General features: G+C 42.6%; 1 protein-coding gene across 1 annotated transcript in view; it reads right to left on the bottom strand.

Annotated features, from left to right (window-relative positions):
* Positions 1-7,996: 7,996 nt before the first annotated feature.
* LOC114606100 (uncharacterized) overlaps positions 7,997-12,414 on the bottom strand; it is a 41,974-nt gene continuing 37,556 nt past the window's right edge. The window contains exons 10-12 of the mRNA XM_028747861.2: positions 11,163-11,349; positions 10,005-10,140; positions 7,997-8,263 (exon numbers count right to left, since the gene is read on the bottom strand). Of these exons, the coding sequence (XP_028603694.2) occupies positions 8,164-8,263; positions 10,005-10,140; positions 11,163-11,349 (423 nt within the window). The 3' untranslated portion in view covers positions 7,997-8,163. The remainder of the gene's footprint in view (positions 8,264-10,004; positions 10,141-11,162; positions 11,350-12,414) is intronic.

The following is a 12,414-nucleotide window of genomic DNA, read 5'->3' as shown; positions in this document are numbered from 1 at the left end:
CAGCAGGCAGGCTGGTTTATCTTGGACACATACCCGATGCCTTCTCCTAATCTGGTTTATATGTGTTATCAATAAAGTTGCGACCTATTTCATCCCAATAATATTGTCCTTTGTCTTCTTTAATATGGTTGACCCCCATCGCTGAGCAGTTTCCTCTTGGACACGCAATTAGAGTAGACCCACCTCTGGGTCCATCCAGTTGTCAAGATACTACACAGAAAGCCCATGGAAAGATGAAGGTGGTTGTTATGGTCCCAACAGCCCCTTTTACCACAGTGTTTTGTTGACTGTGTATCATGATCACTCTTCACAATGTTTTCCTTATGATTCCCTGCAGAGAGACCTTTTACATCTCTTCTCTGTGTGTTGTTTTTTTTTAATGACGTTTTGTTCTATTAATACCTAAATGAGTAAGAGCTTCCTGATGCCATCGAACTGCCTCTTTAATTTGGCAGGCAAAGGCAATTAGAAATCTGGCAGGAAAAGAGCTGAAGCTGTACATTGTGCAGCAATAGGATAACCTGCCAGTAGGTGTTGCAGTACTTAAGCAGCTTGTGGAAGCAGGCCGGGAGTCGGCAGCCCTGGTAGTTGTGCTGAAAGCAGGATCAACTTTGTCCAATATTCCGACCAGACCCTACTGGATTCATATATATTGGCCAATGCTGCGAATCGTGGGTAAAAACAGCTCAACAGGTTTGCCCCACCCCAAATGCTCAACAACTTTGTCAAAAATGCCTTTTGTGTCCAGATTTTCACTTTTTGAAATATGGCAACCCTTCTTCACTGTCAACCTCAGCTCTGTCTTCTTCCCTTCCTCTCCACACATCTCTACAGTACATGTGAAAAGGATCTAGGAGTCTTGGTTGACCACAAACTTGACATGAGCCAACAGTGTGACGCGGCAGCTAAAAAAGCCAATGCAATTCTGGGCCTCATCAATAGGAGTATAGCATCTAGATCAAGGGAAGTAATAGTGCCACTGTATTCTGCTCTGGTCAGACCTCACCTGGAGTACTGTGTCCAGTTCTGGGCACCACAGTTCAAGAAGGACACTGACAAACTGGAACGTGTCCAGAGGAGGGCAACCAAAATGGTCAAAGGCCTGGAAATGATGCCTTATGAGGAACGGCTAAGGGAGCTGGGCATGTTTAGCCTGGAGAAGAGGAGGTTAAGGGGTGATATGATAGCCATGTTCAAATATATAAAAGGATGTCACATAGAGGAGGGAGAAAGGTTGTTTTCTGCTGCTCCAGAGAAGCGGACACGGAGCAATGGATCCAAACTACAAGAAAGAAGATTCCACCTAAACATTAGGAAGAACTTCCTGACAGTAAGAGCTGTTCGACAGTGGAATTTGCTGCCAAGGAGTGTGGTGGAGTCTCCTTCTTTGGAGGTCTTTAAGCAGAGGCTTGACAACCATATGTCAGGAGTGCTCTGATGGTGTTTCCTGCTTGGCAGGGGGTTGGACTCGATGGCCCTTGTGGTCTCTTCCAACTCTATGATTCTATGATTCTATGATTCTGCTTGGTTTCTCCCTCCCTAACAAAGCTTTGCCCCCACAACAGGCAAGTAAAGGAATGTAGCTTTAACCATTGTTCTTTCTATGCAAAGTAAAGATAACCACAATATTGAAATTAATTGCTTATTATGGTCACAGACCAAGAGATGTATTATAGCTGCATCTCCTTTCTCTTTCCCCCATGTTGCTTTAGACTGTGTGTGTTCTTTCACAAGGGACCAGTTTGCTTTTTAACAACTGCATCTATATTGGACCTGAAATTGTTTCTATATATGTTTCTGTTAATTTGTTGTTGTTGTTGTTGTTGTTGTTAGATCACTTTGGGATGTTTAAGGGGAAGTAGCTCTTAAAGAAAATAAACAAATAACATTTCGTACAGCATTTAGCACGTTGTAAAGAAGCAAAGAGATATAGTGGCTGCCTTGTGAAATAAGGCTGTCTTAGAATCACTGGACTCTGTTGCACAACTATTGTGACATAATTTCCATTATACTGTATTTTGGTGCTGAAAAAGAGTGCGGTCCATTGCCTTTCAAACTAGTAGACCGATTCAGGTCCAATATTCTAATACTTAATCATAATAATAAAGCAGTTGCTACATTTAAAATGATATAGTTACCATCTACTGTGTATTATAATTTCACACACACACACACACACACACACACAGAGAGAGAGAGAGAGAGAGAGCGCTTATGGGTAGGTTTAGGTGTAAAACTGAGTAAGAGATATTGGCAGGTTAATTATGCATTTAAGTACAAGTGCATTGTACCTCATTCCTCTTTGAAATACGTTGAAATGTGAAGGTGAGCCAGAAGATAGCAGCCTACAGCCTGATCTGCGATGTCACGACAGCAGCACAAATCAGCGCATGTCTGCTTTGACACCACAGCAGTTCATCTGAATTCAGCTCCTGTCTGTTCATGGACCAAACAAATCCAGGCAACGTCAGCATTCCAGATTTTCCTTGTAGCCCTTCTCATGAAAGAGAGCACTCTTTTCTCATTGGTGCACTATTGAAAAGATGTCAAGGGCAAACAGCTGTACACTGTGAATTGTTTAGCTAGTGCTCCCGAGCCTTTGTTCTTTGACCCATAGCACAATCAGGAGAAAGCAGCAAAAGGCTGGGAGACAGAGTTTGCCCCCCCCCCCCATCACTCTCTTGAAATGTTTCTGAGTTGAGCCCATTTCTGGTCTGTTGCTTTTGCAAAAACATCAGGCTAGCATTCTAAGCAATGGAATCAAATGAGGGGAAATTAACCTGTGCTGAAAATTTTCCGTTAGACGCAACCTTCAAATGCTGTTGGTAAATATTTGTATTTAGTGTGCATGCATACTCAATAACCAATACAGAGTCCTGGGGGGAAAAACCTGTCCCCTACAAGAATGTTTCTGGGATGAGACATCCAGAGAAAAGAATGCCTAAACTCAAAGACATGAAGAAGCAAAGTACCACTAGGCACAGGAAAAACCTGAAAAAAGTACAGATTAAAGATAGAAAGGGCAGACCAATCATTCTAGAACAGGCATAGGCAAACTCGGCCCTCCAGATGTTTTGGGACTACAGTTCCCATCATCCCTGATCACCGGTTCTGTTAGCTAGGGATCATGGGAGTTGTAGGCCAAAAACATCTGGAGGGCCGAGTTCGCCTATGCCTGTTCTAGAGACTGTATGCACATTAATTGTGTAATTCTGCTAACTATGCTTGCCTTAGGGTTGAAGCTACTTGGATTTTTGACCCTGTAAACTGCTGTGCCGAAGGAGCAGCTCAAAGGTTCCAGCACTGATGCGTGAAGACAACTTGTCTCCCTCCGTGGCATTGGAGCCTTACTCCATCCTTGATGCACAGCTTTGCTGGTCATGGTTGTACAGATAGCTTAGTGGTAGAGCAACTCTTTTTTTAAGATTGAGACACTGTTTGTGGATGGTTCTCTAGACTGGATGGATGGCAGCTTGCCTACTCTTGATGGGGTCACACCACCTCTGAAGGAGCAGGCACATGGGGCTGCTCCTGAATCCTTTGCTGTCGCTTGAGGTCCAGGTGGCCTCGGTGGCACAGAGTGTCTTCCATCAGCTTCAGCTGGTGGCCCAGCTGCACCCTTATCTGGACAGGGATAGCCTAACCTCTGTTGTCTATGCACTGGTATCATCTAGGTTAGATTACCACAACGCATTATACGTAGGACTGCCTCTGAAGACAGTATGGAAACTTTAGCTGGTGCAGAATTTGGCAGCTAGGTTGCTCAAGGTGGTTTGAGCATATTACACCAATCTGGCCCAACTGCACTGGCTGCCATTTAGTTTCTGGGCCCTATTCAAAGTGTTGGTTTTGACCTATGGCTCAAGAATGCAATACCTCAAGGACGACCTCTCTCCATATGAACCTACTTGGACCCTGAGATCATTGTCTAAGGCCCTTTTTCATGTGCCTCCTCCATGTGAAGTCTGGAGGGTGGTAGCACAAGAATGGGCCTTTTCTGCAGTGGCTCCCCATTTGTAGAATACACTCCCCAGGGAGGTTCGGCTGGCACCTTCATTATACACCTTTAGGTGCCTGACAAAAAAAATCTTCCTCTTCAACCAGGCCTTGGCCTGATGGACATCCAATGCCTTTTTAAATGTGTTGTGGGAGAGGGGATTATTGGTTTGTTGCTGTTATTATTTTCACTAAGTATTTAGTGGTTTTTATATTGACGCAGGTGGCGCTGTGGGTAAAAGCCTCAGCGCCTAGGGCTTGCCGATCGAAAGGTCGGCGGTTCGAATCCCCGCGGCAGGGTGCGCTCCTGTCGTTCGGTCCCAGCGCCTGCCAACCTAGCAGTTCGAAAGCACTCCCGGGTGCAAGTAGATAAATAGGGACCGCTTACTAGCGGGAAGGTAAACGGCGTTTCCGTGTGCGGCTCTGGCTTGCCAGAGCAGCAATGTTACGCTGGCCACGTGACCTGGAAGTGTCTCCGGACAGCGCTGGCCCCTGGCCTCTTGAGTGAGATGGGCGCACAACCCTAGCGTCTGTCAAGACTGGCCCGTACGGGCAGGGGTACCTTTACCTTTACCTTATATTGTAGCTTTATGTTGTGAACAGTCCTGAGATCTGCGGACGGAGGGTGGAATACAAATTTTAATAATAATAATAATTCTATATACAGAAGCTTCCAGGTTCTAACTTTAGGTAGGGTTGAAGGAAACTCCTGTCTGATAGCTTGGAGAGAGCCATCACTGGCCTGTGTAGAGCATGATGAGATTGAGGGGGCCAATGTCTTACTTAAGTCTAAGACAGCTCCCTCTGTTTCTAACTAAATCTGTCCTCTTAAGGATGTATACAGGGTGCCAGGGGTAAGTGGATCAGCTGAGCCAAAAGTCCATGCCAATTGGCCACATTCATCTTAGCTCAGGACAAAGAGCGGTGCACCTTTGCATCCATCTTGTTTAGGTTGTTCTGTGTTGTTTTCATCTGTACTGCCATTGTTGTGTTCAGTGCCTTTTGTGAATAGTCATACCTGGATCAAGGCCTAAGACAATAATTAATATACCATTGGAAACAAAGAAAATCCCAGTTAGCAAGTCCATTCTTGAACGCAGCCAGACTGTTTGCTACCTGAAGTTATTCAGAATAGGGCTTTGGTAACAATTAAGAATGAATTGTCTCCCATCCAGAGAAAATGACATATAATTCAAACATTTCTTCATGTTTACCACATGGAAAATGCATTTCACCTACAATATAAATGAACGCAAAGATTAATCCCAGGAACGTTAAACAATGAAATCATGTGTGTTTTGTTTGTGATCTCTGACCTGACGTAACAGACCTTGGGACATGTTTCTGTCATATCTTAGTAGCAGATGACAAATGGTTCAGTTCAAATTATCTCCTCCTGCTGCAGCCAATTTACTGGCAACAGTGCAGAGCATTTCCTAACAAAGGAATGTTGACCTCCAAACTAGCGTCTCTTCTTTTTCACTTTTTTTTTAAAAAAAACTACAGTCAATCCCATGTAGAAGGTGAGAGAAGGATATGATTTGCTTTGCATCTGGAATTATGTGTTGTGAAAAACTGGAAAGATGATCACATGCTATCTCACAACTAAGTAGGTAGATCTTAACTGGCTATATGGATGGGGCAGAAATTTAATTTCCTTTCCATTTTAATGGGAAATGACCTCCTTCACACTTCCCTAGCCAAAAGGTGAGCTACAACACAATGAGCCTTCAAATTCCGGACTTCTCCAGATTTTGCAAAGCAGGTCTCCAGTCACAGTGTTCAGAATGCATGTTTTAGGGGGAAGCATGCATAAAAATGCATACGTTCATGAAAAACAACTTACCCCAAATGCATTAAAGTATGGAAAATTGTAAAAATTGCACACAAAATTGTAAAATATGCATACAAAAATGTGCCTCTTAGGAGAAAGTTACACTAAAATGTTGGTGGATTCCCATGAGGGTTTTTTTAAAATGCAGATTGCTGTGGAACTGATGGGGAAAATGAGAAATTGAAATGAACAGATTCATGCTTTCCTTATTGGTTATCATACATTTGCTTAGCATATTCTACTGTGGGTCAATCAGTCACATAATGAATGGATTTGTGTGTTTGCACCCATTTACCATTCTTAACCCATACAGATTGTGTACACAAACACTAGTGTCAATGTGGCATTAAGGATCCTCTATGTTTACTCAGACGTAATTCCCAGCGAGTTCAATGGAATGTCGGTTTAGTTAATACCCCCCCCCCCCCCTAGTCTTAGGTAAGAGTGTACAGGTTTGTCGCCTGACACCATCAAGAAATCTTCAAAACGCAGTGATCCCTCTGTCCTTAGTGGAATCATTTTTAAAGCATGAAAGCTGGAAGTTTTGAAATTTAAAATGTTCTGTACAATGGCTGGTCAGTACTAATAAAACACGCCCCCCTGCCCCCCAAAAGCTACAGTACAATCAGCAAAGCAGTTTGCTGTAGGTTTGCTCAGCTGATGCAACAGAATGAAACTTAATCAATTAGCAGAGAAAATTTACAGGAAGCAACCGTTAGTAAATAATGTCTGTGCCATCATTTAACAAGCTACACCTGGCATCACTGTAATCAGGGAAATATCATATTTAATTCCTGAAGTGTCCAAGAATACTGTACAGTCTCTTTTATGCAATGCCCACAATTTAATATCGCCATCCTTTGGTGTATATGAAATATAATTCCCCCACATTCTCCTCTTTATAAAAACCTATAATCCCCCCCTTCATTTAAAATTAGCACTCTGTCTTGCTAGTGGGGCACGATGCCAGCACAGCAGATGGGCATATATGTGGGTATGCCATTGAAGTCTGGTTACAAGGCAACTGGATTTTCATCTAAGAATCTGGCAATGCTGGTTGCTTAGGATTCAAGAGAAAGCTTAACTCTCCACTACTGTCCTTTGAAGATGTGCAAAATCAGTTGATGAAATAAACTAGACATAATTTTCGGGAGGAGGACACCAAAATGGCCAGATTCCGGGAAATAAAACTTTTTGAAACACAGAGCGGAAGAAATAAAATTTGGTGTCCTTCAGCCAACTGATAGGCAGTCAAAACTCTGGCATTTGTCTGTTGTTCAGTAATGAACCTGTAGTCACTCAGGGCATTGTGAAAAGACCTCCTGTGGTTTGCTTTCTGCAGAATGGAGGTGCACATTTTCTCCTCTATGGGGCAGGAAAGGGGCTTCATGATAAACCACAAGCATAAATTTCTGGTCTGGTTTGATAAACATTATGCTTTCAATCTTATTTAGTTTTCCAGTTCAATCCTGCATGTGTCTACTTTGAAGTCACTTCTATAGATGTCAATGGGGCGTATTTCCATGTGCGTGTAGGACTGCAACCTTATAGCCTAGTTTCAATAAAGACAAACCATTGTATGATTACACCCATGATTAATAACACCATACATACATACATCATGATTCTTTCCAAAGAAATATGTTTGATATAAACAAACAAAAAGCTTTCTGAAATGGCTTTTTTTAACCCCCCCCCCAAAAAAACCCCATAAAAAATAACATTGGTAAATGCCGTTATGATTTTGGCAAGAACAAGAACATAGAGGGACACCTGGGGAGAAAAATACCAATTCACTGCTGTGAAAAACATCATCAATGTGTTATAGTGACAATAGATACCTATAATTAAGTCAACTGAAATGTCTGCACATCAAATTATATGCTGCTATTTATAGCTGCAGTTGTCCATTAGTATTAGCTTGCAAATGTGCTTGAAACTCCAGAGGAAAATGGGAAAAATATTATTCAGGGATATTTGAGTTTAATGTCTGTAAAAGCACAGGACAACAATTCTCAGGAGCAAACATGCAACACCCCCCCAACCCTTAGAGAATGATGTTTTCCACACTGAAAATAAGATCATAACAACACATTGCATGAGTCTAATTGTAGCTCCTCCTGAGTAGTAGGTGCAGTTGAAAAAACACACACAAAACAAATGGGGGAATATCCACACGGAGGGCTTTTTGTTTATTTACTAATTGCTTACAAAATTGTGCAGCTTGTAAGTTATGAGAGATGTGATGGTCAAATGTTACTAAATTATCATTTGCTGGTAGCAGGTACACACTTGTTCTGAAGCCCAGCATAGAAGACTGTATTAGATTCCCTTCACATCTTGGTCTCCTCCAATGGTCGGTTCATGAAGTCTTGAATGGCCTGGTTTAATGGCAACCACTTACTGACCGAGGCTTTCAGTGCCGTGATCCATCTGGAAGAAAGGAATAGGCAGAGCTGGTCACTAAATGAATGGTGTTTGGATAACAGCAAGCTCAAGACTGCCTGAGCTTGCATCAATATGGCAGATGAACAATCATATCACAGCAAATGCGCTGCCAAAAGTAGCAGGGACTGGAAGCATGGCAAAGTTTTTGTAAAAAGAATTATTTAGGAGGAATGGATGGTAGCTCTAGTTTTCAACACAACAATTATGGGGGTTTTTTTTGGGGGGGGGGGAGACTCCTACATTTCCTCCTGCAAATCCTTATTCTTTAATCTAGTTTTAAACCAGGCATGGAAAGCATTGTGGGATTCAGAATAAAATGGATAACTAACTGACTGAGATTGTGGTTTGAATATTTTGACATGTGATAGATAACTGGAATGTCTGCATTGTACCAAGTCCTGGAAAGTAATATACAAAATGTGGCTTAAACCAAGACAGGATAAGTCCTGCTCTTTCTGTGGGTCTGTGATTAAGGATGTGGGAAATTCTGAGGAAAACGTAATGACAATGCACTTTACGTAATTAATTGTGCAAATTGCGTAAATTGCATAATTTTGCCATATAAATTACATTCTCATTACATTATTCCCCTCTTCATTTCATCGAAAAGGTTTCTGGTGGAAGACAAACTCTAGTCACTGGCGGAGGAAGAGGAGTGTGGGGGGAGTGCACCGCCCCTGGCAGCGCGATCCCGGTGTGGTGCCATCGTGGCTGCCCCTCGCCCACGCTGGGTGCCATGCCCCTGTGGGTGGTGCACCAGCCCCGCCCCCACCTGCTCTCCACCCCCCCCCGTGTCGAAGCATGAAGTTCCGCCACTGACCCTAGTAGAATAGAAACCATGCTGTATGTGATGAATACAGGAGGGAATGGAAAATGATACATTCTTACTTCCCTATATGTGATGCATCAAAAGTTTGAAGGACCATTCCCCTTAGCATAGATCACTTCCACAGTGACGCTGTTTCCTCAGTTACTGTGATGAAATTGTCATGTATGGATATCTTTAAATATCTATGGACGTCTCATTAGGATTTTAAGATTTTAAGAAGGCACAACTCATTTCCTTCTACTCTCTTATGTAGCCTTAAAGTCACCATTCTCCAACACACACACACACACACACAGCTTTAAAGGAAGACTCTCTTGTGAAATGGTGGAATTAGAATTTATCAGCAGATTTGACTGTATTGGTTTAAGACTCAAGTTTCTCTTCCACTAGAGGTGATAAATTAACATAGCAAAGGTAGAAAGATGCTATTAAATTCCATTTTGTTGTTCTGTTTATATATTGTATATATTTGAGCATTGTACAGAAATAACACTATGGATTTCATAGCTTTTTCAAGTCCACTGTTTACATTTCCCCCCTTTGTGTGCACATTTTAGAAATGCCACAATAAATATGTCCTTAATGTGTCAGTTGTACTTATTTTCATTTTTTCTTATTCCAGAGGTGTTTGAGTTTCCTTCCCACCAAGCTTTCCCACTGAACCTCTCCTTCAATGCATCTTTAAAAGAAACACAGTAATAATGTCCCTATTCGAACCATAATTGTTCATAGAAAATTTCATTTCTACTTAAAGGTAGTCAACCACCCAGACAATTACTCAGAAGCCTCAAAACTCTCTACTTCACTCATTGTCTACAACTACGGAAAGGTAGTGAAAAGACAGATAGAAATGGGCTAGAGAAACAATTTCAGAGGAAAGAGGAGCACATCATCTACCGTTTGTTTTCGGTCACACTTTCTGCACATAAGTAGAAGGTTTTAAACTCCTCCGAAGGTGGCTTCACTTCAATCACGGACCTCCTGGAACCAAGGGCCTGTTCACTCACAGTGTATCCCTGCAGGTAAATCCCACCTAGAAAAAGAAAGAGGGACAATAGGCAAAACGTAGAGGACACACTATGCACACAGATGGCCCCAGAGTCTCCAGCAAAAAGAAGAAGAAACCCAGGAATCAGGCTGGGAAAGTCGTCTCTTTTGAGACCCAGAGGAAATCACTGCCGGTATGAGGCTAAATGGGTCACAGGTTCCCGCATTCATAAACCTAACAGATCAGGTGCTTTTCCTGAGCAAGGTTCTCCAGATCACATCAGGTCCACTACACCTCCTTGACCGACTCCCAAGAACTCTAGCTCTGCCCGTCAGCTGTTTATTGACATTTTCTCAAATATTTCTGTGTTGCAGAGGATGCACAGTGTCACAACGAAATAAAGTGACTGTATCTTGAAAAGTCACTGTAAGAATCGGGACCCTTGGAATGCCAGGCCAAAGTACCAACAATGTAATACAGTGGTACCTCACAAGACGAATGCCTCGTAAGACGAAAAACACGCAAGACGAAAGGGTTTTTGGTTTTTTGAGTTGCTTCGCAAGACGAATTTCCCTATGGGCTTGCTTCGCAAGACGGAAACATATTGCAAGTTTGTTTCCTTTTTCTTAAAACCGTTAATACCCAGGGTGCATTGCTTGAAGAGGTGCAGTTGCGACTTGACTTCGAGGAGCAACTCATAGCACGCGGTGTGGTAGCCTGCTGGAGAATGTTGGGGCCACTTCTTAAAATTACTGCAGACTTAATACAGTGGTGCTTCGCAAGACGAAAAATTCGCAAGACGAAAAAACTCGCAGAACGAATTAATTTCGTCTTGCGAGGCACCACTGTAAAGGAATACTGAAAGTCGACGTAGCAAAGCATAGGTCACCCCATCGACTTCATGGCTGAGTGGAGATTTGAATCCTGGTCTCCCAGGTCATAGTCCAACCCTCTAACGGTTACACCACACTGAAGCTTCCTGTTTTACATTATTGGCATTTTCGTATTATGTATAGGAAAAAACCCTACTTGGTTTCAAAAAAGGAGGAAGAAAGGTGAGCACCTACCAAGGGCATGTGTAGAGCGTATGCTGGCATAAAAATACAAGCAGCCATCTTTCAGAATGCAGTAGTGTTGAACCCACATGTCCTTGTTCTTGTCCAATTGGTGAAGAAGTCCCAGGCACTCCGGGTTTTTGATGGCAAGTGGTGGAAGGCTTGTGTTGTGCATGGTGACATCTACCCAGACGTGGTTCTGCACATTGGAGTTAGTAAAGAGATCACTTTTACTGTTGTTAAATGAGCTCAATGCACACAAACATGTCCAAGCATATTTAAAGCCGCAAGAATTTAGACAGTTAAGATGTCAGCTTATAATTTGTCCAGTCTATACAGTGGTACCTCGGGTTACAGACGCTTCAGGTTACAGACTCCGCTAACCCAGAAATAGTACCTCGGGTTAAGAACTTTGCTTCAGGATGAGAACAGAAATCACACGGCGGCAGCGGGAGGCCCCATTTAGCTAAAGTGGTACCTCAGTTTAAGAACAGTTTCAGGTTAAGAACGGACCTCCAGAATGAATTAAGTTCTTAACTCGAGGTACCACTGTATTGTGAAACGGGCAGATCTCTCAACAATCCATAAGGCACATACTCTGGCCTGTTAAATTCTGATTTCCTGCTGTCAGCATTCTATAAATCCATACTGTGCCCATTTTAATGTTCATTTTTCATTTTGGTTATTAGCTTCACGGTGATTTTGGATATCAGCACATTTCTCAAGTCTCATGCCTTCAAATGTAGCATGTGATATGTCAAATGACGATTTGCTAAGCAACGTATCTGGCCAAATACATCTGGTGGGGATGAGAATAAAGAATGCATGCTTGAAGCAGTGAAATGAACCCATTCTTTAATTACACTGACATTCATCTGACATTCGTCTTAATATATGGGTCTGAAAGGCATGCAGTTGGAATCTAACATTAGAAGCTGTTTTCAGATGTTAGCGTTTGCAAAGCTTGAAGCTTGCTTTGAAGTTAGCTTCTAGATGGAATGGCCATGTTAGTCAGCTGTAGCAGAACGTATTAAGTATCTTGTGGCACAAACAAATACATGATCACATATAGCATATGCTGCATCTGATGGAACAGACTCCAATTCAGAGATGGGGAGCCTGCAAGCAGTCCAGATATTGTGGGACTCCAGTTCCCATGAGCCCCATCCAACATGTCTAATGGTCAGGAATGATGGTAGCTGTAGTCCTGCCACAACTGGAAGGCCACATGGGCCCCACCCCTGCCCTAGTCTGTGGAAGCTTA

This window comes from Podarcis muralis, chromosome 11 (genome assembly GCF_964188315.1).
Source record: "Podarcis muralis chromosome 11, rPodMur119.hap1.1, whole genome shotgun sequence".
NCBI classification, from domain to species: Eukaryota; Metazoa; Chordata; class Lepidosauria; order Squamata; family Lacertidae; genus Podarcis; species Podarcis muralis.
This window is presented reverse-complemented; position numbering and strand designations above follow the sequence as displayed.